This window comes from Aythya ferina, assembly GCF_964211825.1.
Source record: "Aythya ferina genome assembly, chromosome: 5".
Classification (NCBI taxonomy): domain Eukaryota; kingdom Metazoa; phylum Chordata; class Aves; order Anseriformes; family Anatidae; genus Aythya; species Aythya ferina.
In genome coordinates, this window is record NC_140301.1 from 24,418,179 (window position 1) to 24,445,410 (window position 27,232).

At 37.8% G+C, this 27,232-nt stretch overlaps 1 protein-coding gene across 10 annotated transcripts in view; it reads right to left on the reverse strand.

Moving 5' to 3' along the window:
• DPH6 (diphthamine biosynthesis 6) overlaps positions 1-27,232 on the reverse strand; it is a 208,383-nt gene that overhangs the window by 168,113 nt on the left and 13,038 nt on the right. For 8 of the 10 annotated variants that reach the window (XR_014693418.1, XM_084520497.1, XM_084520495.1 and 5 more), the window contains one exon: positions 23,930-24,025. The exons of the other annotated variants lie outside the window; for them this stretch is intronic. Coding sequence is in view for 7 of the 8 variants with exons in the window: in XM_084520497.1 (XP_084376623.1) it covers positions 23,930-24,025 (96 nt within the window). In the remaining variant the exon portion in view is untranslated. The remainder of the gene's footprint in view (positions 1-23,929; positions 24,026-27,232) is intronic. 10 annotated transcript variants of the gene reach the window in all.

The window sequence follows — 27,232 nt, forward strand, 5'->3', positions numbered from 1 at the left end:
ACAAATAAGCAGCTCTGCATAAGAAGAGCTTTTTGGAAAGTGAAGATACTATTTCACAAGACTTTAGAAGAAAGTATTTAATTTAGATCAACTTTTAGACTCATTTTTTCCAATAGAAAATGTCATGCTAAGAACAATGTGTTTAGTAAGATTTAATACAGTTAGATAGAGCTATTAAAAAAACTATAATACTAAAATCAAAATCAATACTGACTTATCTGTTACTATGAAGCTTAACTAAAGACTCTTCTACAGAATTGTTAAGTTTTTGTTCTTTACACACACACACACACACACACACACACACACACACAAGGCATTTTGTGCAGAGATTTGGTTTCACATAAACATTTGCTTCACCTTTGGGACTCTCAGCTCCTAAATGTTGAAATAATTACAGACCAAAGTTGCCTGCATACAGTTGTTCAGTAAAGCTTATTTATAAAATTACATCAACAAAGACATTACTTAAATTGATAACCAAATTTAACATGAACAGCCAACTCCAGATTGAATAAAAGAAATGTCAATGTAACAACAAGATGCCAGTGAACAACTACAAAACAGTTAAGAAATCATGCATGTTTCTGTTCCCATGCTAGACTGGAAATTATAGGTGTTGGTGACTATAAGTGTAATTATTTTACAATCAACAGCAATTATATCAACAGCTATATCATGAAAGGTACACAGTAAATTTTTAAACACTTCTTACACATTTATCTAGAATCAGGAGTTGACAACTGAGATTTAAATTCAAAAACAACGTCTAAAATTGTACAGCTTCCTCAGAATGAAAAAAATAAAAAGAATGTCTTATGAAAACTAGTCTATATTTTCATGTGAAAACTTTAAATTAAAAAATATTAGTGACTATTTACAGAACACAATCTATATCACAATAGTGAAAATTCAAATAATTTTCTTGGACCTGCTACCTATTCCTAATAGTACAGCCTGGCTATACATTGCCTTTCATGAAAGTAATAATACAGATGTGGCCTTTTTTGTGGCAAGTCTCCTCATAATGTGAAGTTTTTAATCCACAACTTGGAATGGCCTCTGAAGTATCACATGCAAAATCTCATACAAGATTGCTAATAAATATTCCAATTTTTAAACTATAACATATTTTATATAACATATTTTAGATTAATACACTAAAAACTATTGCCATTATCTGCAATGATAATAATCAGTTATTCTGATGTTATCATCATCCCTTCCTAAACAAAAGCAGAATACAGGACCTTCTAAAACATTAAGCTGTAGGAACATAATCTCTTTATTTGGAACACAGGTCTAAGAGAAAGGTCTCTTCCTTCTAGGACTTGCAGCAGAAACTTCATGAACCCTTTTAAAATCATTAACAGAATCCCTGTTATTCCTCCCGAAGTCGGAGTTTGGAAGTTCTTTAAAACTGTTAGGAATCTCAGTAAAATAATCCCAGTAATCCCATTACATAAAGTTATTATTCGTAAGTTCTTTATCTTTTTTTGTCTAAATATCACTGATTCTGGAAATCTTTGCATCCAAGTAGTGAGAAAATACCTCTAAACAAAAATGAATTACTAACAATTGTCAGCTTCTTCTATAGGCTATGTAAACTTACAGCAATGATAAAATATTATTTTAAAAACATTTTTTAAAATGATATAGTTTTTTTTCTTTCTAATTTTTAGTACAATGATCCTACTTAGGTTTAAACATTTTTCCTATTCTAAAAATCAAGAGTCTGTAACTGTACTTTTCATAGTGAAAATTTATTAAAGATTCAAACATCTTGAGCAAAACAAAGAATTCTTCATGTTACTGATGAAAACACTTATTTTATGCTCCTTGTCTATGACATCAGTAATTGCTGAAAATATTGCGACTTTAAAAGTTTTTCCCAGATTCCAGTGAAGCACAAATTGCCACACTATGATTTTCAGGTTCGATTCTCTTATAAAGTGCCTTTATTTAGATTATTTTTCCATCACTGAGTTTGAAAAAAAGACAAGGTCACCTAGCATTACTAAAAAGATAGCAATGCTTACATGTCCTAAAAGAAACATTCCAAAACAATATTAAAAAACACTCTGACAAGCCTTAGACAGTTTGCATGAAGAATCAAATCTTCCTCTTCATTGGCTTGCCTGGCAGCAAGAACCAATGGTTCCTCCCATTTCCTTATCACAGGAGAAACAAGTATTTTTCTATATAATCTCAGTTCCAAATACATATGCTGAATGAACAAGTTTCAGATGCTTTAGCTACTGCAGCCACCTAGTCACAAATCTTTTAAAATTGTCTATATCGACCTTTGTTTAGATATGATAACCTGAGCGGAATGATAGCTTAATAATACATTCTTAAGGACAGCATTCTCCCATCTATGATAAATACATTTTTGCATTAGTTTATTTAAAATTTGCAATCAAATAAAAAATGAACTTTTAATAGAGGTAAACAAATAAAAGTACACCCTCAATGAATAACACAATATTTTCCTCTCCCTTAATAAAAGCATGTTAGATGTGCTGCAAGATCATTACACTTGATATATTGCAGGTCTATGTTGACTCCAAAATTCCACTTCATACCTTACACTAAAAGGGTACACTGCAATAAACAAGACTTCCCAGAGCAGATGCTGACTGAAGTGAATTTCAGGCCTTTGTGCACAGAACAACTTGCAATGATTCTCTGACATGAACCCCTGCACCTACAGGTTGTGAATTTTATTTACTTTCTGCAAAGTCTAATAAAAGCTCCAAGTCTTGTCCAAGCTTCAAAACATGCACTTAATTGCTAATTGCAAGTTTGTATTTGGACGTCTGGACAGAACACTCCTGTTATACAGGACCACTTTCATAAACTTCTGAAAACTGATTTTAATATAGTCCATTGAATCATGTTTCTGAGTATCTACAAAGGCATTTAGTTCTTCAGGGATCATGCAGTATCTACTGACATTTCTGATAAGAGGTCTCCTTGTCCAAGTTCAGCTGTGAGTATTTGCAACTTTTATTTGCTGCTTTATCTTCTGATGTCCTACCAAAGTGTTTGTGATTTAATTAAAAGGGAAAATTCCTCACCTTTCTAAACGAACGAGGACAGACATTTTCATACGGAATTGCAGTACACAGCACACAGAGCACAGCTATAGTACAGGTAGCATGTCCAGGCCCCACTTGCAGCTGGTTGCATTAATCCTAGCATAACGTCCTCGAAAAAATCACTTGGCAGATACACTGAGCACTACTCAGTACCTCTAAGTACACCTATTTCAGGGTAGGGAAGATGCACACAACACATGCATAAAAATCACCAGTATAAATGAAAAAGAGCAGTAATAGCAGATACATGAATACATTTGGAATCCGGTTTCCATCATAGCTTCTACCTTCTATCACTTCTGGAAAAAAAAGAAATCAGTATCCCAGGAAGGCCTACATTAGGAACCATCCATATCAAGGCTGGTAATACATAAAGTCATCCAGTTTGACCATATCCTCACTTTCAATTCAGTTTTCAACTCTAAGTTGTTTTATCAAAAATGTATTTGAACTGTTAATGCCTGCTAGAGTCTGACTAAGCTAGCATTACCAGGCTCACAGCATTAGACAGCATAGAATTAAGTTTTCATTAATTTTACCTTTTTTTCTTTCTGATATGTAGAATCTTTAATATTCCACAGTTGGCAGTGTTTCTGCAACATGGCAACAGTTCACATACTCCGTGCTTTGTTTCCTCCTATAATAGAGTTTATGCAATCCATAAAATAAGCCACACATTTTAATTACAAGATGCGGGGCTATTTCCCACTGACAGATCCTCATTTCCTTTCCAGAACATTGCCTTTTAATTTCTAAATCACTTGTGTGTCATTGTAACTAACAAGTATTCTGGGAATATAGCCCTGCTTGGATGTTCTAGATGAAATCAATCCACTGCTAGCAACAAATTCTTCTGATAAAACAGAAGTAGACTAAGTAATCTGAAAAATCCCAGTCATAGCAAAGAAACGTTATTTTAATCTTGAGTCTGACAGAGACAGAGCTCAGGCAGATGAAGAATGCAATCATTTTACTCTAATTTTTCAAGAAATGGAAATGGACTGGATCACAGCACAATTTAATCAGGCCTACTGTTTTTTGGATGAACCTTGAAACAGGGACTTGAGGGCCACAAAACAGGGACTGTTCCAGTTCCTGTCAAAAAGCTCACGTACTTGCCAAGCCAATGGTAGGGCTAATTTTTTCCAGCACCGAGCCCACTCGAGGGAGCCGCCAGGACCCAGCAGCCCTCGCAAGAGAGGTGAACGAGGCGAGAAGGAGGCGTAGGCGGAGCCAGCAGCATAGGTGGAGCCAGCAGCGCCCCCTCCCCGGCCGTTCATAAGCTGCCCCTAGGGAGCACAAGCAACCAGGAGTGCGGCGCGTCAGAATGGAGTGGTGCGGCAGTTAGCACGGCAGTTTTGCAGAAGCAGGGTGAGCAGGAAGGGCAGAGCGCGCCCACACAGCCATACAAACACCTCCTCTAACGGCAGTCTACCACTAGCTCAGCTGCAATGGTGTACACCAGGCACAGTGCGCTCTCCAGGAAGTCTGTACACACCCAGACTGACTGCCCGCTCAAAACTGCGGCAGTTCAGGTCTCCAGGTGCAGGGAGTGCCTGAGCCTGTTGCTACCACCTCTGGGGGGCAAAGAGACTGTGTGCGTGAGGTGCGAGCAGGTGGACGACCTGGTCCGCCTCGTGGCAGAACTCAAGGAGGAGGTTGAGGGATATCAGGGAGTGTGAGCAGGAGATAGACTTGTGGAGCAACTCCCTGCGCAGCCTGAAGGACAGGCAGCAGGGTGAGACACCCCACGTGGGGGTGGACCCCCTGCCCTGTTGCTGTCGGGCAGAGGGAGGGGACCTAGGAGTTGAGGAGGAATGGAAACAGGTCCCTGCTCCACATCACAGGTGATGTCCTCCCCTACCGGCCCCACCTTCCCAGGTGCCCTTATGCAACAGGTTTGAGGCCCTGGAGCTTGAGAGACCGGTAGCTGAGGAAGAGGTAGAAAGTCTACCCAGGAGGACGCCTAGGGCGAGGAAGTTGACTCCACGCCTCAGGACTGCCTCCACCAAGACAGAAGGAAGGGTGATTGTTGTGGGTGACTCCCTTCTCAGGGGAACAGAGGGACCTATTTGTCGGCCTGACCCTACCCATAGGGAAGTCTGCTGCCTCCCTGGGGCCAGGGTCAGAGACATTGCCAGAAAGCTTCCCAACCTGGTTCGCCCCTTTGACTATTATCCTCTTTTAATAGTCCAGGCTGGCAGTGATGACATTGAAGAGAGAAGCCTGAAGACCATCAAACGGGACTTTAGTAGACTGGGACGGTTAGTGGATAGAGTGGGAGTACAGGTGGTGTTTTTGTCCATCCCTACGGTGGCAGGGAGGGGTACAGAGAGGACACGGAGAGCCCACATGATAAACACGTGGCTCAGAGGCTGGTGCCAACACAGAATTTTTTTTTTTTTTTTTTTTTTTTTTTTTTTTTACCGTGGTGCGCTTTACTTGGCACCCAGCCTGATGGCCGAAGAAGGGTCCCTGTCTAAGGGGAAAACGGATCCTAGGCCAGGAGCTGGTGGGGCTCATTGAGAGGGCTTTAAACTAGGTGAGAAGAGGGATGGGGCTGAAACAAGGCTTGTTAGAGCTGTGCCGGGGGAACAATGGCAAGGCTGGGAGAGAAGGCAATGGCACAACTGAAGTACATCTACACTAATGCACGCAGCATGGGTAACAAACAGGAGGAGCTGGAAGCCATCGTGCAGCAGGCAGGCTACGACTTGGTTGCCATCACAGAAATGTGGTAGGACCACTCTCATGACTGGAGTGCTGCAATGTCTGGCTGTAGGCTCTTCAGAAGGGACAGGCAGCATGGAAGGGATGGTGGTGTGGCTCTCTGTATCAGAGAGAGTTTTGATGTCGTGGAACTTGAGGCTGGGAATGATAAGGTTGAGTCTCTATGGGTTAGGATCAGCAGGAAGGCCAACAAGGCAAGCATCCTGGTGGGGGTCTGTTATAGACCGCCGAACCAGGATGAGGAGACTGATGAGGAGTTCTACAGGCAGCTGACAAAAGTTGTGAAATCGTCAGCGCTTGTTCTTTTGGGGGACTTCAGCTTCCCAGATATATCGTGGAAGCACAACACAGCCCAGAGAAAGCAGTCTAGGAGGCTTTTGGAGAGCGTGGAAGATAGCTTCCTGACGCAGCTGGTTAGTGAGCCTACCAGGGGAGATGCCCCTCTAGACCTTGTCTTCACAAACAGAGAAGGACTGGTGGGAGATGTGGTGGTTGGAAACTGTCTTGGGCAGAGTGACCATGAAATGGTAGAGTTCTCCATTCTTGGAGAAGCCAGGAAGGGGACCAGTAAAACCGCTGTGTTGGACTTCTGGAGGGCTGACTTTGAGCTGTTCAGGACACTGGTTGGTAGAGTCCCTTGGGAGGCGGTTCTGAAGGGCAGAGGAGTCCAGGAAGGCTGGGCGCTCTTCAAGAAGGAAATATTAATGGTGCAGGAGCGCGGTCTGTCCCCACATGCCCAAAGACAAGCCGGCGGGGAAGAAGACTGGCCTGGGTGAACAGAGAATTGTGTCTTGAGCTTAGGAGGAAAAAGAGGGTTTACAATCTGTGGAAAAGAGGGCGGGCCACTCGGGAGGACTATAAGGATGTTGCGAGGCAGTGCAGGGACAAAATTAGAAAGGCCAAAGCTCATCTGGAGTTCAATCTGACTACTGCTGTCAAAGACAACAAAAAATGTTTTTACAAATACATTAATGCAAAACGGAAGATTAAGGAGAATCTCCAGCCTTTACTGGATGCGGGGGGAAACCTTGTTACAAAAGATGAGGAAAAGACGGAGATGCTTAATGCATTCTTTGCCTCAGTCTTTAGCGGCAAAACCAGTTGCTCTCTGGATACCCAGTACCCTGAACTGGTGGAAGGGGAGGGGGAGCAGAATGTGGCCCTCGCTATCCGTGAGGAAATGGTTGGCGACCTGCTACAGCACTTGGATGTACACAAGTCAATGAGGCCAGATGGGATCCAGCTGAGGATACTGAGAGAACTGGCAGAGGAGCTGGCCAAGCCGCTTTCCACCATTTATCAACAGTCCTGGCTATCAGGGGAGGTCCCAGTCGAGTGGCGGCTAGCAAACGTGACGCCCATCTACAAGAAGGGCCAGAGGGCAGACCTGGGAAACTATAGGCCTGTCAGTTTGACCTCAGGGCCAGGGAAAAACTCATGGAGCAGATTATCTTGAGAGTCATCACACGGCACTTACAGGGCAATCAAGTGATCAGGCCCAGTCAGCATGGGTTTATGAAAGACAGGTCCTACTTGACGAATGCGATCTCCTTCTATGACAAAGTGACGCGCTTGAGGGATGAGGGAAAGGCTGTGGATGTGGTCTACCTTGACTTCAGCAAGGCTTTTGACACTGTTTCTCACAGCACTCTCCTCAAGAAACTGTCTGCTCATGGCTTGGACTGGCATACGCTTCATTGGGTTAAAAACTGGCTGGATAGCCGGGCCCAAAGAGTTGTGGTGGAGTCAAATCCAGTTGGAGGCCGGTCACGAGTGACGTTCCCCAGGGCTCGGTACTGGGGCCAGTCCTGTTTAATATCTTTATCAATGATCTGGATGAGGGGATGTAGTGGGTTTACGTGGCAAGGTTTTGGTAGCAGGGGGCCGCAGGGGTGGTTTCTGTGAGAAAGATCTAGAAGCTGCCCCATGTTTGGGAAGGGCCCCATTGTTTTCCAGAGCTGAGCCAATAAGCGATGTTGTTTTGCGCCTCTGTGAGAGCATATTTAAGACAGGGAAAAAAACGCTGTGCCACACAGCAGCCGGAAGAGTGAAGGGAGTGAGAAACAGCCTTGCAGGTGCCAAGGCAGTGTAGAAGGAGGGGGAGAGGTGCTCCAGGCGCCGGAGCAGACGTCCCCTGCGGCCTGTGGTGAGGACCATGGTGAAGCAGGATGTCCCCCTGCAGCCCATGGAGTACCACAGTGGAGCAGGGTTCCATGCTGCAGCCCGTGGAGGAGACCACGGTGGAGCAGGTGGCCCTGCACCGATGGAGGCTGCCGCCTGTGGAAGACCCCTGCTGGAGCAGATTCCGGGCTGGACCTGTAGCCCGTGGAGAGGAGCCCACGCAGGAGCAGGTGACCTGGCAGGAGCTGCTGCCCGTAGGGGAGCCAGGTTGGAGCAGTTTTCTCCTGAGGGATGGACCCCGTCGTACGGACCTATATCTGGAGCAGTTCTGGAAGAGCTGCTGCCTGTGGGAAGCCCACACTGGATGAGTTCATCAAGGACTGCATCCTGTGGGTGGGACCCCACAGGACAGGGGACGAGAGTGACCAAGAAGGAACGGCAGAGAAGAAGTGCTGTAGACTGACCATAACCCCCATTCCCCCGCGCCGCTCGGGGGGAGGAGGTGGAAGAGGGTGGATGGGGGGGGAAGGTGCTTTTGGTTTCTTTCCTTTGTTTCTCACTTCTCTAGCTTTATTTATGAGCAATAAATCTTACTATCTTCTTATGCTGAGTCTGTTTTGCCCGTTACAATAATTATTGCGTGATTTTCTCGTCCTTATCTCAACCCTTGAGCCCTTTTCACATATTTTCTCCCCATTCCTCTTTGAGGAGGGGGAGTGAGAGAGCGGCTGTGGTGGAGCTCGGCTGCCCACTCGAGCAGAACCATGACAGGGGATCAAGTGCACCCTCAGTAAGTTCGCAGATGACACCAAGTTAGGTGCGTGTGTCGACCTGCTCGAGGGTAGAAAGGCTCTGCAGGAGGATCTGGATAGACTGGACCGATGGGCTGAGGTCAACTGCATGAAGTTCAACAAGGCCAAGTGCTGGGTCCTGCACGTGGGGCGCAATAACCCCAAGCAGAGCTAAAGGCTGGGAGATGAATGGTTGGAAAGCTGCCAGGCGGAGAAGGACATGGGAGTATTGGTGGATAGTCGGCTGAACATGAGCCAGCAGTGTGCTTAGGTGGCCAAGAAGGCCAACAGGATCCTGGCTTGCATAAGAAGCAGTGTAGCCAGCAGGTCTAGGGAAGAGATTATCCCCCTGTACTCGGCTCTGGTGAGGCTGCACCTCGAGTACTGTGTGTTCAGTTTTGGGCTCCTTGCTACAAGAAGGACATGGAGGTGCTCAAAAGAGTGCAGAGAAGGGTGACAAAGCTGGTGAGGAGTCTGGAGAACAAGTCATACGAGGAGCGGCTGAGGGACCTGGGTTTGTTCAGCCTGGAGAAAAGGAGGCTCAGGGGCGACCTTATCGCTCTTTATAAGTACATTTGAGGAGGCTGTAGTGAGATGGGGGTTGGTCTATTCTCCCACATGCCTGGTGAAAGGATGAAAGGGAATGGGCTAAAGTTGTGCCAGGGGTGTTTTAGGTTGGATATGAGGAAGAACTTCTTTACTGAGAGAGTTGTGAGGCATTGGAATGGGCTGCCCAGGGAAGTGGTGGAGTCACCGTCCCTGGAGGTCTTTAAAACACATTTAGATGTTGAATTCAGCGATATGGTTTAGTGGAGGACTGGGTAGTATTAGGTCAGAGGTTGGACTCGATCTTGAGGTCTCTTCCAACCTAGACAATTCTGTGATTTTCTGATTTTGTACAGAAGGACAAGAGCATCTAGATGCAGGATGCCAGAGAGCAACATGCTAGCTGCTTCTGTGAATAACCAGCAGCAACACTGAAAAGGGTCTATTACCTAATCATAATTTACAAGGAAAAAAAGAGAAAAGGATTGTAGCTTAACATCTGTTCATTGTCTTTTTTTTTTTTTAAGGAAATCAAAATTATCAATGATGTACTTTACTTATCACTAGAGAATTTCTAATACCTCAAAACATGTCCATGTTTTTATTAAAGTCTATCAAAAACCATTTGATTCATGAAAGATAAATAACAAGCTATATTCAAACTTATGAATAAACGGACTATTTCTTAAAGCAAAATTCTCACATGAAATGCAAAATTATCACCCATTTCTGTCCAATCATTGATGACTAGTTTTCCATTGGTGAAAAACCCTGCTAAAAAAACGCAAAGGATTATGCCTCTTCCCCCAGCCCCCCACCCCAAAAAACCCTGAAGTGCTGTCTGACCCTACTGAAAAGCCAATTAAAGGTTCTGTATTCCTCAGGCACTTCAGCATGCCTGTATTTCACAGTGGTGCTTTTTGGTTTTGTTTTGAGTCAAAACCAAACAAGCAAAAAGATCCCCCAGACCTGACCAGCCCCAGTTGCTAAGCAGTAACTTTACCTCTCCTTAAAATAATACAAAATACCACACTAATTATAAATTATGCGATTTGCTCTTACTGATGGCAAAGCTAACAACTTTATTGTAGTTTTGGTATATAGTCAAAAGAGAACAAAAGTTACAATAACAGAACTTCTAACCCCCTTCGAAAACTTTCATAACTCAAACAATTTCTGAAATGTAAATGCAAGACCTTCAGATATCTGTGGATAACAAGTTTTTGTTTACATGTATTTTTTTACATTTCATAGGAAAAAAAGAAAAAAGAAAAAAAAAAGAAAAAAAAATTCTTGTCTCTGTCCATGAAGACTTCACTGTATTCTGTCTCACCTTTAGGATTTGGGGCTACAGACTCAATTATCAACCATTCAACTCAACAGATCTTGCACAAAAAAAAAAAAAAATTAAAGCATAACTTATAATTAAATGCATTAACAAAAGTCTCAGAAACATACAAAATCATTACATAATGAACTCAAATGACCAAAATGCAATACCTGTTTAAGGACAGCTTGTCTTTCATTTGCTACAATATTTTATTGAAAAAGCAGCAATAACAAACATAAAATATGCCTTTATATAAAACTGTTAAACATCTGCCATGAGTATAGTTGAAGACATGAACTAAGTGGAGTTAAAACTACATGCTTGCTTACCATACAAAAGAATAGTTTTAATGTGCTTAATCAGAGAATATTTTCTAACAGGTTCTCTGTTGGAATTATGGATCAAGTATTTTTTTTTACTTGTTCAGTTTTCCTGATCAGCTCATTGGTATTTCCTGATTCTTTCCTAACATACATGTTTGATGCATACTTAAAACAAGAGCTTCATGGTTAATAAAAGGCTATGGTAATCCTGGTTGTCATATGCTTTTCCATAGTCATATTACATTCTCCATTCAAAATAAACAAACAAACTGATATTAAAAGATTTATGCAAAATAAAAATATAGTGTTAAGCCACATAAACAAACAAAAAAGTTAAAAATAAGGATATATTCATATTTATTACAACACCATAATTATTCATTAAATTCAGTTAAGTTTTAACTAATCACAGCCCTGAAAAAAAAAAAAAAGCAAAGCTATTTATTAAAAATTACTGCATATATAATATGATTAATTGATTAACCTTTTAAAAAAGCTACTAAAGTATTGCTCTCATGTAGTAGAGAGACGGAAGAAAAAGACCATTAAATGAAAGAAAAGTTATTTACACCACATGCAATGAATACCCAATCATGTACAGAAAAATACATTATTGTTTCTCAAACTGATTCTATGAAAAAATAAAAAATACAGAGAAAAATCTTTCTCGTATTTTCTGTCCTAAGAGAGGGCCAATTGTAAACGATTAAACATGCAAGATGAATGTGATAATTAATGTGCTAGCAGAACAAGAGTGTGCCTAGGTGGCATATATATCTGACCAGTGTCCTCCTTACATATCAACTGTATTCTGAACTGCTGGACTCTGTTAGCTGGAAAAACCTCTACATCATTTCACTCTTCCTTCCATCCTTAACATAGATTTTAAAGATATTGAGAGATCAAATTAAATGATGGGCTTAAAAGCTGTAGCATTCTGATAAAAAATTAGCAAATCTAATTTTTATAGCTGCTTACAATAAAGCTCATTCTATATTATCAAGATATCTTGCATACATTTCTTCTGAGGACTGCATACTAAACATTTCTGTTTTCAAATGCCAATGAATCACATAACTGGAAACATGAATATGTATCATACATAGGAAGTGCATCTTCGAATAGCTGGAAAGATACAAGGATCATAAATTCAAATGTAAATGATTATTTGATTCTGAATTTGTTTCACTTGGAATATATGTTTAGTTTGCTTGTTTAAATTCTATAAATGTGTCATGCATTTTTCCTCCCTCTAAATTTTGTACTACAAATTTTATTAATACCTCATTCTTTAATGAAACACTTGGATTTGCGAGGTTACCTGTTTCCTTGATTTTTAGGGTTTTTTTTGTGTGTGTTTGTTTATTTGATTTCGAGGTGTTTGTTTGTTTGGTTTGTTTTTTTAAGCAGGAGGATACAAAAGACATTCCTTAGTCTTTTTACTACCTTAACACAACATCTGAAACAAGATAAAATCACTAGATCATGAATACTAGTATCATTCTGAGAAAAATAGTATCATGTGAATGGAAAAGACTGTCCCTTCAGGGAGAAATACTGTGTTAAAGTTGATTATTCTTTTAGTACTGTAATAGAAAGGCATTCGACCTAGTCCCAAAAGAAAAATCAAAATATGCATTTAAATAGAAATATTGTGAAATGGATGGGACAAAAAACCCTTAGAACTGCTAAGAAATATATATATATATGCACACTGACATATATATGTATGCACACAAAAGATATATAAAATTTTCTTTAAATATTTGTCTATTTAATTCTCTCTATATATGTTTGTTACCATTTACAAATTTATATGATATATGTGTCTGTAGCTAGGTATATTTTACAAATATAAAGATGCATTCATTTTCAAATGTGCTGTTGGCCACAATTACAAATAATATATACAACTTGGCTCTATGCAAAAAAAAGTTGGGAATATTCTTTTTAATTTCCTGCACATTCTGTGCCAGACCATATTCTAAACAGCTTTTACAAAGTGATAATGTTTCACTGACAGTGTTTTGTGTACTTCACATAAAATTAAATCTCAGACAAACCTTGAGAAAAAGAAATCAGAAAGCTAAGCAATACAGCATGTTGCTCTTTTTGACCCACAAAAGATTATCAGTTATTTTAGAAGTTATGACAGTTTTCTCAAGTCCTTAAGGAGTCTGACACCATTGGTATAGCTTTTAACACTGCATTTATGTTTATATTACAATACAATAAAACAGCAGGAATAGTGTTCACATTACTTGGGAAGTAGATGGTTTATGTAAAATTAATAGTATTACTGTAAATTTTAAAAAATAGATTTTTTTGAAAATGCAGAATAGTAACCACTCTCCATGCTACACATGAACTACGGGATAAATTTAGGAAGATGTCATCAATTGCAATGACTACGAGATTTGTCTCTCTAATGGAAGACTGTATTAACTAACTAAACACTGATCAAATTTAATAGCCAGTGGTATGTAAATACTTGAAAAGTCTTTGAAATCAGTGTTATGCTAATTATTTATTGTTCTAATACAGATGACTTCATCATTAGAGCTAATATTTACTGTTGTCAGGTATGAATACAAAGCAGAATGTAAACAACACAACCACTCTCCTTTCTTTCCTTCCCCTGCAGAGCGCTTCCATAAACCATGATACCAATGACACAGTAGTTAACTTATCTGAATATATTAGTGATTTTATCATTATTCTTTAATAATGTGTGAATTCACAGCTACATTTTCTTATTTTCTGCCTTTGCTTTCATGTTCATATAATCAACCTTGATTCAGCATTTCTTGGACCTTTATAGGACCACAAATGGAAAGGAGAGCTCATTAAAAAACATGGCATTTTGTAGCACTTAATTCTAGAAATGCAAGGCTAAATAATCTCTCAGGGAAATCTGAAAGCTGCTACATTCAAATACAAACAAACTTTATTCACCACTTCCTAACCAAAAGCTTCTGTATTTCCAATTGCAAGTTTGGTAATAGTTGGTAACAGTTTGGAGGAAAGCTAACCACCGCCCCTGCCTCTCCAAAGGGCGAAGGAACTGCACTTAACAAGATAACAAGATGCATTGCAAAGTCTTAAAAAAATACCTTAGTTGATTTTGTATTCAGTAGCATGGTCAATCACACTAGAAATCAAAGCTTGGCAGGTAAAACAGAGTAATAAAAAAGTGTGGTACTCCACTGCAAGCTGAAGGGGCGCTTTCAGGCACCCTATGACTCCTGGTCAATGGGGTCCTGGTCCTGATATCTACATTTAAGATAAGCCTGGTCAGGGACTAGCATCCCCAGCTTCTCTGGGAACCACAGGCACTGCAATTCCTGTGATGGTAGGGAACAGAGGACTTTTCCCGTCTCTTACAGTAGTCTTTAATGTATACAGGAATCTTCTCCTCCCTGTGATTACTTTAGCAGTGGAGAGACTCTTAGGTTTACATAGGGCTTACACCTGATCCACTTCCAAGTCTAGTAACAAATACATATGCTCTACTACAACTGATATTATACCTTCAGAGGCATAATCAGGTCATATAATGGTAATGTAATATGTTGCGAGTAAGAAACTGGGAAAAGAGTTATGATATAACCACTTAAGAATAAATGCAAGAAGAATTCTAAAATGTGCCGTCCATCAACATGCTTTTGCCACCCACCTCCACCAGGCTACCTCAGCAACTTAAAATCAACATTACTTTAAAACTTTTCCTTCAAATTCAGGATGCAAAGATGAGAAAATATAGTAACACCATTAATAAACATCTTGTTTTGTTTCTTTTCAGGTGCAAGAATACAAATACAGTTAATAGGCTGAAGATGTAAAATTATTACTATTCAGTAATAACAATATAGTAGCACATAGAGGCTAAGGCTAACAAGTGCATGGGATTTTCCAGCTGAACAGTTTTCAAATTAAAAACGTCAATCCATTAAACCTAAAGAGTTTCATGAGAACAGATTTGTTTTAGCAAGTTTCCAGTTAACACAGTAGTTTTCTTCCCGGTTTCCAGTCAGTTTACCAAACAAGCCACAATGGTTTGTGTGGTCCACAGCCCTGAATACAGCCTTCTTCATGAGAATTACTGCAAATTGAAAAACGGACTTTCCCTATCTGCTTGGCACCAACCTGACAACATGGTTCTGCCCTGACCTGCCTGCAGATGCCAATTTCAGATGTAGCTCACTCCAACATAAAGCAGCATTGAGGCTTTTCAGTGACTCAGAATGACCCCATTTAATTTTGCCAAGAAGGGCCTTAAGAATCAGCAGGACAGCACAACAATCTCCTGCCTACACGCCAGCAAAGCCAAAGCAGATGCAAGCCATTGGTATTTAAAGATATTCCTGGACTTTCAATGGGTTAATATCTAGCTTAAGGTAGTGATCCCCAGTAAACAGCAGAAAACACCCCAAACCGTTTCAGAAGAAAGAGCTGTTAACGTTTAGGAACACAGAGAGACATTTTTCTGGTTTTGTTCATCTCACAGGAAATTTCAGTATCTAATTTTCCTCCAGATTCTCACCATAAACCTCTGGAAATCTTTTGCCTGCAAAATGGAGATTATGCAATCAACAGACTGAAATCCAGGTCAGCTTCACAATCTGGCCCTAGTAAGATACATTCTGTAAAAATGAATGGCCAAAACCTGCAAAGTTCACGTAGATTTTGCATTAAAAACTGACATCAGAGACCATCAATTCTTGCATGTCTGTTCTGTGCAAATCTGATCCAACTTCCCCATTTTACACAGGCACGACATTTCTGAAATGAAATAAAATATTTCTTTCACAGGCAACAAGACAAGTTTGAATCAGATCCTAAACCAGACTCATGAAGTCTAATTTACCCTAAATCCAGGCAAAGCCCTAAGGAAACGCCAACACATACAAGCAACACTGCCCCAACCCAGGATGTCCCCCGTTAGGGGACAATAAGAAGTTTATTTCTCTAAGGTAGAGAGAATTTGGGTAGCAAAAAGAAAGGGAGTCCTGAGGATCTGCCTTGCCAAAGAATCTGAAATGAAGGATATTTAGGAGACTGGAAGAAACAGAAGGGAAAGGCACATGAGAAAGTGCTAACGAAATGTCAAAAGATAAGAACATAAAATATCAGCACAGCAAAAACAAAATAAAAATACATAGCAAAGTCATTGCAATACAACAATGATGAAAAATTATGGAAAATTTACCCTCTTCTAAAACTTAGCATGAAAAATTTATTTTAAAATGCCTGAATTGCATCATCTCTTATTTTTCTGGTAAAATCTGCACTATCTTGCTTTATTTTATCAACTTGCATAAAACTGTAATTTATTTTCAGTCTTGTGAAATTTTGACATCTCTTACTGTCAGCAGGGCTGTACCCTCAGGTTGCTCTCAGAGCAGTAGTGTTATGTGCCATTAAACTTTGCAAGTAAATTTGTGGCTGATTGCAGATGAGAAGAAAATTACTATTTCTTCCAACTGGAAGAAAGAAGAAAGGCTTTCTGTCCCTAAGGAAGATGTGCCCTTAGCCACCATGGGAGTGCCAGAAAGGGTACACAAACATGAATGAGAGAGGCAGGTTTGTAGGTTAGCAATGTTTCAAAGAATAAGAAGAACACATAGCTTGCTGTGGTGAAGATAGGCATTTAACAACGGAGAGAGAAAGACAGGAATTTGAGATTTAAAATCGTGAGCAGTATGGAGCAATATATCATGAAAAGCTGTAAGCCGGAAAACATTGCAAAGAAAAGCAGGGAACCCCACCAGTAGGTAACTTAACTAAATTGTTCCTGAACCTACTCCAGTGGAAAAATACCAGTGATACACAGGTGGCTGAGAAAGATGGGAGGAAAGATTGAATCATAGAATATCCAAGTTGGAAAGTGGGTGAGGAGGGGAAAGGCATGGAGGCAATTTCCAAGAAAATGCAAAAAGAAAAATTAAGATAATGTACACATTTGATCACTTAATCTCTGTTCATTGTTCTTTTCCTGAGTGAAATTTAATAAAATGCAAAACATTAATTTACACTTAGAGTACAATTCAAACTATATTTTGTCCAATAGATGTATTACTATATACCTTATTTTGATAGGAAATTGATAGCAAGTAAGATAAAATGGCCTATATACAGCATCAAAGATCCCTTTTGTACCTTCTCTGCTTAAAGCCAATAGCATTTTTCTTGTACCACCCTGGTTCCACATCTTTAAAAACATTTTTCAAAACAAGCTGAATTTTAATTTTTTCTTATCTTACCTGCATCACAGAGAAGAGCACACCTTCCTTTATCACCTCTCCTCATAAGTTCACTCCTCAGAAGCAGAGTGTTATGGTATTCTGAGACTAAGAACAAACTGCCTATAACTATAGAAAACATTGCTTGAATTAAGATTTTCCAAACTGCTTGTTACTTAAAGTTTTTTTGTGTGTGTGTGTTTTTGTTTGTTTCTTTGTTTGTATTTTTTTTTTTTTTTTTTTTTTAAAGCATCTTCAGGATTCTTTATTGCTGAAAGTAATATATATTAATTTTATACTGCTGGTTTCCAGCCACATGCCTCTTCTCCAGTCAAGGTATTTACTAGCAGTTATTTGTTATTATTATATACTTTATTTTTTAAACACAGAAATTGAAGTTTCAGAGGACTGAGACTATCATGACCTATGGCCTTGGCATAAGTGACTGTAGTAACAAGATAAGAGGAAAAGGAAAAGAAGTTTTTTACTAAAAGCGGTACTGTGTTCACCAAAGAAGCCATTGGCCAAGGAACAGTCTGAGTTTAGTCCAACACAAACTGACTATGTGATACAAAAAAAGACAGTATTAAAACAAATAAAACCAATCGGATGGGGACAAGGACGTTAGAAATGGTTATAGCAGATTCAGTACCATTCACATTCATTGAGGTTTCAGCCCCCTTCCGGTTCTCAGAGCAGACAATCACACAGTGGGCTGGCCACTATGGAGCTTATTACAAGGAAAAAAATAAGTGTGGCTTTTCCACAGATACTTTTGTCTCATTTAACAGAGGCAAAATATTTATATCAGGCTTTCAGCTGGAACTCCTCCTGTTTTGCTCTGAGGTATCAGTTTATAAACTGACAAGTTTTTACTTTCTCAGTTTTTTAAACCAATGTCTTTATTATTATAAAGTTGTATTGTAATTGTATGCTTAGAAGAGGTCAAGGATCACAAACCTACAGTCATCTGAAACAATAAAATAACATGAGACTTGCATGTGTGGTCTCAGTCAAGAACTGTTAATATGGTGCAATTAACATAGGATAAATGTACTCATATGTTTCAAATACATACACTGGCAAGAACACAACCTCTTGTTAAGCATGCCTACTGAAACATACCAACAAGTGACCAAAGAGAAACAACAGCTCTATGCTTTGCTGAAATAAGAAATTAGGCATTAAAGAGATGACACTTGTCTAATAAAGACAAGATTGCATCATTAAGAAAATTAAAATAAAATTTTTCACTAGGAATGGATAAAGCACGTCATAGACAAGAAAAGAACAATAAAAGGCTAGGGTGAAAACTAAATGTGGTTGGATCCTGTGTGGGTTCAATTCAAAGGGGACACTGTAAATGCTAATACTTTCCACTCCAAATGAATCAAGGGAACAACTTAAAACTTCCTCAATGGAGAAAGAAAAAAAAAGGGAGGAGGATTAAGGAAGGAAGAGGGGGAAGCGAAGGAATAATGTATGCATAAAAACTGAAAACCTGAGGTAGGTAAACTACTGATACAGAGATGATAAATAACAGCAGGGAACTCTAGTTGCGCACTATCCATCTACAGTACTTATTAATGAACAGTAACATTCCATAAGACTACAAAGGTATCTTTGAAAATACTTAAGGTTTGTGGTTTTTTGTTTGTTTGTTTGTTTGTTGTTGTTTGTTTTTTGTTTTGTTTTGTTTTTTTCATTTTTACTGCAGCAATCGAGAAAGGAAGAGTAATTCCTATTCTATAATGCACTATACCCATATCATAGAATCACAGAATATCCTGAGTTGGAAGGAACCCCATAAGGATCATGGAGTCCAAATCCTGGCTCCACACAGGTCTACCCCAAAATTCAGACCATAAGTACAATGCCCAAACGCTTCTTGAACTCTGAACTTGAATTCCATATTATATAATGTTGCAAACTTTCTTTTGTTTGTATGTCTCAGGAATACTCTGGCAGCCAAAATTCTCACAGCTAGGAAAAAAAAAAAAAAAAAAAAAACAACTAAGAAAATGAATATTCCAAGGCTGGAATGACAGTGATACAATTGTATTGGGAGCAGATGATGATAACACAGCACTAATACCTACCAACTGATGGAACAGCAACTATAAGATAAAACAACAAACAAACTGACTAAATAAAAATTCCCACTGAAACTCTCAGTTGTCTTCCAAATACAAAAACCTCTTTCCTACCTATGAAATAACAACAGATTGTCAACTAAACTTGGTAATTCCTTATTTCAAACAGCAAATATTTTTTGCATCAAAAGGGACTGTAAGTTCCAACCTTTCTCATGTGCCTGGTCCAAAGGTGTTTGCATGCACACAATTTAGGTCTTTTTATCTTCACTTAAAATATTTTTAAAAATTAATATTGCAGAATCAAGAAATAAAAAATTACAAAACATCAGACACCTACATAGCCTTTTGTTTAGTCTCCTCCTAATCAGCTTTGTGATATAATCTTTAACATGTTTAAAATCTGATTTTCCGCCTTAGTTCAAGTACAAGATAATACAAAAGAGAGAAAGAAAGTATGCATTTGCCATTTTCAACTTCTCAGCTGCCTAAATCTGTAACTAATACAATAAATTTAACATATTCACATAACATGCTTGAGCAACCACCTTTTAAAAGGTGTCAATATCACATAGAATTGGAAAGAATGTGGATCATCAAATTCTCAAGACAATTTTAATAGCATGGGGAGAAAAATTTTTTCTTCAGCTGAAGAAGGTTTCAAACAAGTGTCCTCCCTTCTTTGTGCAGTTGAACATGATATTATCACTGAAATTCAAGTGAAACTTTTCAAATGTTTATTACTTAAATGACTTTTCTTCATTTTTTGTTAGGGAGTGAAACTATTTTCGGCTCAGAAGATAAACAATTCAGGAAGAGCCACTAAGTACTGAAAATTAGAAGATTAGATGTTTTGAAGTTAACTGCCAAAGTCATGCTACTCCATAAAAGTTAGTTAACAGCAGAGTCTTTCCATTTCCAGAAAGAGAGTACTTGATGTCAAAATATTAAAGCCACCTCATAACTAATAGCACAGATTTAGTATTAAAAGGAAGATCCAAGTCTCAGGGTAAATCTTCCTTTTAAAGCAGTTATTGATCTTTCCTTCAGAACACTGTTCACCATTTCTGTAAAGCAATACTTTTGAGAATGGTGATGTAGGCAATGAGTAAGTCACAATGACAAGTGGGTAATAAATAATAACTGACAGACCTTCCCTGAAAACATACAACTGGTTTCCAAAGGACAATGAGTGGCAAAGGTGGGTGATAAAGTGGCAAAACGGACCGCTTATTGTAGCGCAAAAAAAGCAAACAAACAAACAAAAAACCCACAACTGAAATCTGTAGAAGTCAAGGGGTGTGAAAAAAAAAAAATTACTTGGCTTTATAAAACAAACTGCAGCAGAATGATTGCATGAATAGAAAAGACTAATAAGTTAAAACAAGCTATTATAAACCATCTATTACTTAGCTCTGAAAAAAATCACAAGCATAACAGGTTAAACTAAGGTTCTACAAAGTATTATGTATCTATACACACTAATCATCCCTTTGTGCTAGTACTTTGGCCAGGGAACACAGAAGCTGAAGAAAGCCAAGACAAGGCCATGCCAGGTAGCTTAATTCGCCTACCTCTATGACATGTTCTATAACCAACTATGCTTTCCTGGAGTACAATGGAATCACTGTTTCAGCTACCAAAATTGCATGACAAAAAAGGCCAATACAGTTTACAGCACTACTGGTATCTTAAGAACAACTCATCAAGTCATTGAATAAACAGCACAACAAAATAAAAAAAACACAACTCCTAATTAACTACTAATACCACACGGTTCTTTTTGAGAATATCATCTATACTTGTGTAGTTATAAATACAGATTCCACAAAGTAACACTTAAACACTAACTTCTGCCTTTTAAAATACTATACAATCAAAAATTTTCTCTCGTTTGATCAAGTTCTGTAGAAAGAAGGTCTTAAAAATAGAATTAAAAATGTTTTAATAGAACATTCTAAGAAAAAAAAAAGTCTTAAAATTTCAATTTAAAGTTAAATGTAAAGAGTCCACTGGGGTCATATAGATTCTTTATAAATGCTTCCAGTGAGAAAAATCAACATTTCTTTTTATGTCAAATAATGTTCTATTTTAGACTGCAATATTTATTTTTCATCTTCAAACTATTGTTATAATGTAGGCAACTGTTAACCAGTAAAATCTCTTCCTTAAGTATTGCTTTCTCTAAAGACATTCCTAACATTCTGTGTGATTCACTGTGATTCTGTGATTCAGTATCTGTATCTTTTGGTATTTCACAGTCAAAGACATACTAGAAATTAAAATCAAGGTGATATTCAGTCATGGCATTACCTACCCTGCATTAACTCAAATTTTATGAAAGGACACCTGAAAAATTAGTTCATTTTTTTTCTGATTATTTCAGATTTAATCCAACTAGTTGAAAAGAAGTGTGATATTTTACGGGAAAGGAATGATTATTAGGTGAGATAAAATTATCATTAACATTGACTAAAAAGCAAAAAAAGTATGTAGAATAAACCAGGCATTTCCTTTAAATATCTGCAGTGGCTGCTCTGTTCACTTCTTTGCCTGGTCTTCATAAATTGTGCTCATTCTCGGTAGACAGAAAAGCTGTACTTCATCATCTCCAATAATACAATCTACACTTATCACTATTTTAATCAAGTTGAATCTTAATTTGCTAATTTTATTGCAATAAAATATACTTTATTCTTCCCTCCCCATAAACATCAACTTATCTGTCTCAGAGGTTGCAGTGCAAAATTAAATCCTTCTCGCACTGCTATCCTTTGAACACTTAAAAGAAATCACTTTCATTTATTTACTTTGTAGTACGAATATGATGAAATTCTATTCAAAAGATTAAAACCATATATAAAGCAGGCATTAACTGATTAAAAATGAAATTTATATAAATCCTTTCTAATACTCAATTTCTGCCCAGTATTCAAGGATTAAATTTTCAAGATCACTTAAAAAATTGTAACAACTCATGGTACACGGAAACTCATTGTAAGGAAAAAATGTTTTACAACAACAAAAACACAAACAAAAAACAGAAACAAATTAAAGACAGTTCAGCAAGCTTGTGTGGGTATTATGAAAGTAACAGTGCATGAAGAAGCTCATTAACAAAAATGAAACAAAGAAATCAATATTTAAGATTAGCAATAATTGCATAATCGGTGCAAGAACTAAGCTTGATTCACAACTTCAGTTAAATTTTGAATCAAGTAAAGTCATTTTGACCAAATTTAACATTACATTTCTGCCAGCATAAAAACATTTGCTTAACTAAAACAAACAAACAGAAAAGCAACCCACCCACAGGTCACTTCTGTAATACTTTATGTTAATGGGTAGCAGATACAGGGTATTTCCTGGATTAGACAGTGCACATTATACCATAAGAGTTGCTTCCTTCAGCAACATTTCAGTATATGAAATCCCACATGTCGGTAAAAAGTGAAGAGCTCATATGTCGAGAAGCTAGAGATTACCCATAAACTAGGCAGATGAAAAAAATCAAAGCTTGGACACACTACACTCTCAAAGCCTCTCACCTCTTATCAGAGAGGGCTATTTTAATTTAGCCTTCATCTTCATTTATTACCAGAACTCAAATACTGCAGAGTGGTTTGTGATGTACTATTTACTCCAACAAAATTCTTATCACTTGTTACAGAGAAAAATAGTCTTCAGAAGTAGAAAGCTGGTGCATTTATCTATCTACTGCTCCAAACGAACTAAGGGATGTGGGCAGTCATGTGTTTTACACAAATCATTAGAGATACAGGAATGTTTTGAATAGCCATCAATGGTTACATCATTAACTATAATTTACTGCAATGACTTATGATTTTCAATTCATAGAAGTGCATTAAGAGTGTGTTCTACACATACATTAACACTCCCCATCATAAAATAAAACCATTTAACTTTTCATGGAGTGACTTTTATGATACTGTTATAGAAGAAACTAATTGTAGTTAAAACCTTTATTTTTAAAAAGGTCATGCTTTCTTACTGTAGTTTGTAATATTTAAATGGCAGTTCATGAGTGCGAATGCAGATGTACCACAATTCTGGGCATGTGTGTTCAATACTAAACCCGTCCAATAAGTTCTGCAGAAAACATGCAATAAAAAGTTATTTGCATATTATTTACCTATAATGAGGTAAAAGAAATCTAAATTGCAAATGAGTTTTGGAGACAAATCAATGCTAAAGGACAACAATTACTTCAGTCACGGTGTGAATTAAAACCACATTAATAAAGCTTAGGTGCTGTGGCAAGCACATCTTAAGTCCCTGGCAGGTCATTCAAGACCTGGCTTAAGAGGAACAGCAAGCATAAAGTCTAAAACTATGTAGTTTTAAGGTCCACATAAAACAAACAAACCCAAATGACAAAAACCACAAGAAGCTCCAAGAAAACTCAAACTTCCATCCCCTTTAAAGACTGCCCTGAATGCCTGATAACATCTCAGTTTTTCACTATATAATGACAAGACAGAGCTAAAAAATAAATAAATAAAAGAGGACTCGGAATAGTCTTCCTTTGTTCCCTTTCTCGTGTGTAAAACACAGTGAAAATCAAAATGTTTCCTCAAGGAAAAAAGTGCTGTGTCGGAGTTAAAAATAAATCTAAACATCCTGCTCTTTACCTGAATACTCAAAACCAGCTCTATGGAGGAACTACAGAGGGCACTGTTGTACCAGTTTTCAGGAGTTACAGTACTGACGGCCTGAGAAACAGAAGACTGCCAGAAAGAAAAGAGAGAAAGAAAGAATCCAGAGTTAGGAGAACATGCAAATGCACTACACCTAATACAGTAATACAGCAAAAAGACTGAAGCTGTATTTCTGAAGGAAAACGGACTGAAAAAATGTTCACGTAGCAGACTGTCAGGCTGATAGGAATACCGCAGTGTACACATTTTCCTTTGTAGTACTTTCCATGGAGAAGGTAACTAATCATAGTACTTCCTTATCCTTTGCAAACAGCAACCTCTTCCAGGAATCCCAGTCATAATCAATATGAAAATGAGTGATGCCCATTGTGCACTTCTTCCCCAGACAGAATTTATCAACACGCAGTATCTCCATTATGTACAGTTCTCTGTAAAAGGCCAATTCTGTTTTATTCCTTTTTTCCTAATGACAGTTACAAATCAATTATTTCTATTTTGAAAACAGTAACGTTGGTGCAATATAAACCAAATGAAATCCTAGTCCTTCCATAAGAATTGCCTTTAAACATACTGACCAGAAACAGTGTCCGGCTGAGAGTAACGCAAACATGCAATTGCTGTATGTATGACGTTCACAACAAATAGGGGTGTATTCAATAAGTCAGCTTAAATAAGTGATTGTATAAGAAAACAAAATGATTTTTATACAAAGAATGGGCTCCAGAGATAAAAATGCTTATGAAAACAAATTTGATAAATGTTTTACTGTTCAATTTTATAAAAGCTCTTCTATCCTTGATTGCATTTTATTAGAATTATCTCCAATTATATTTCATTAAAAAACAATAAATTTTAAAACATGCATTACTGCTGCCTAATGAGAATTGCAAACAATATAAAGCAGGTAGTTGCTTCTGCACAGAATAAAATTATTCTTTTTTTTTTTTTCTCTCCATTTTTTTCATGTCTATCCTTAAGAAGCCTGATGAAGTTGCCAAGCAAGAAACCGAAGTACTGAAATAAGATACTGATAGCATCATCCACTTAAATGAAACTGTAGAGGAGAAAGGTGCTGCTCATTTTTCAACAATCTGCTGGAAAAACAAAGCAAAACAAAACCACAAGAAACATGTTTTACAGTATTATAGCAAAAAGCATAGGATACATTATGAACACTGACTTGAAATCACATTTAAAGAAGAAAAGCTAAATGAAAGATATTTTCAAATTAAGTTGGGCATAACAAACCAAAGAATAACGGTTAGCAGAGAAGATGCTCAAGCAAATAGACAAAACATCTACCAGAAAATTGTCTACAGTTACGTGCATGAATGAACAAAAACAAACAAAACCAAAACCACACACATTGCCTGTGGATACTCACTCACATCCACATGCATAAAAACTGTGATGGTAACTGTGAAGAAACTGTCTCTCTAAGCATGAATAGACAGATACTACACGAAAGGAAATCTCCACAGAAAATCAAAATCCAATTGTTATTTTAAATGAAATTTGAAAAAAATTGCAAAGCCAGACACCACAAGTATATTTACCAGGAAAGACCCCCATTCTTTCACAGACACTAAAACCGTGGAATGCTTGTAATTAAGTAATTGCTAATAAAAAAATTTAAAAAAATAGCACGCATGTTGGAAACAGGTTTCATCCAGGTTTTTCAAATGTTCAGCTTCCAAACAGGCAACATATATGCAACATTAAGTGAAAGTCAACTAAACTTAAATATGCTGACTTCAGGCTAATTCTGTTTCTAAATCAAAATTATTTTAGAATTGCTGAACATATTACCAGTCTAGTGATCTATTTAGCAATTGTTTTTTAATTAGCATTGCTTCTGACTAATAGTCCAGTTTTATTTTAAAAGTTTCACCTTACTCTGTTGTTTTTAAGTATTAGTAAATTTTCACTATTATTATTTTCATACTCCTTTTGAAGTATGTTAAGTCTGCAGGCAGGCTGCATGCAGGTAACCAAAACTAATAGTTTTTCTTAACTACAAAGTATTAATAAAAGTGCATATTAACCCACTAAACATCAACTACAACACTGGACCAAAACAAGCAAAGGTCTTAAATTATGATACCTGTTAATTCTGCATAAAATTAACTGTGTTTTAACTTAGAAATGTTGTAGTTCATTTCCACAGACATGCAATTGAATCTAAATGGGGCTATTACTGAAGCTGTTGAGTCTATGCATGTCACCTAAATAAAATTCAAACCACAAAAAAAGTTTTGATAACGTTTACAAAATTGACTTAAACATTTTAATGTATTTTTCCATTTAACTACAATACCGAATGCCAAAATGTTAATAGATGACTCTAAATATTCAAGATATTTAACAAGATATTTGAGGTTCCTTTCTCCCCATGCAATACAGCACATTAAAACCAATTTTACTATCGTAATTTATTCAAAGCTTGATTATGAGCAATAGCTGCTAGAAGAAATACAGCATTGTTGATTCATATACAAGCATTTCACTTAACTACATTGGATAATAGCAGTGCTCCTAAGGAGCATAAAAGCAAAGTGATTAGAAGTCATTACTGTTAATTAGCATTCACTTTACATTGATAGGGATGAACCTTTTCTGTGCTGAACAAATGGAAAGCTTTTATCTGAACGTCTGCCAAACCTGGTCAAGGTAGGCACAGAAATAAAATGTCAGTGACCAGTAAGTAGAATTCAAAACAAAAATAACAAAAAAGCAAAACAAAATCTACGGATGTATCATCATCCAATTAGTGAGATTCAGTTTTTAAACAGGAAGAGGTTTGAAGGGAATGAATAAAACTGGAAACTCATACTTCACATTCTGCAATCTCACTGATAAAAGGAGGAAATGTGTGTTTATCAAGCTTGCTGTGAGTGCACGGTTCATTTGGCGTCCAGTAAACAATGCCTGGCTGCCCATTTCCAAATGCATGTGAGAATCTTGCAACCCAGAACATCATATTCAGCAGGCAAGGTCACACTAGAGATGCCCTGGAAATAGGAAATTAGGAAAACCTGGCAATCAGAGGTTTAAAGCTGACCAGAACAAGCCCTCAGGCTTGCTTACCATCTTTCACCACCAGCCTGACTGTCTCTGCTTATTCAATATTAACACAACAAGACAGAGTGAGTGAAAACAACTCCACACACCTAACAGGGAGAAATACAGTGACTTTTTTGTTTACATGAGGCTCAACATTTCTCACGGTAAGAAATGTTTGAGGTAGTCTCAAACGTTGCTCAAGATCCCATTCTG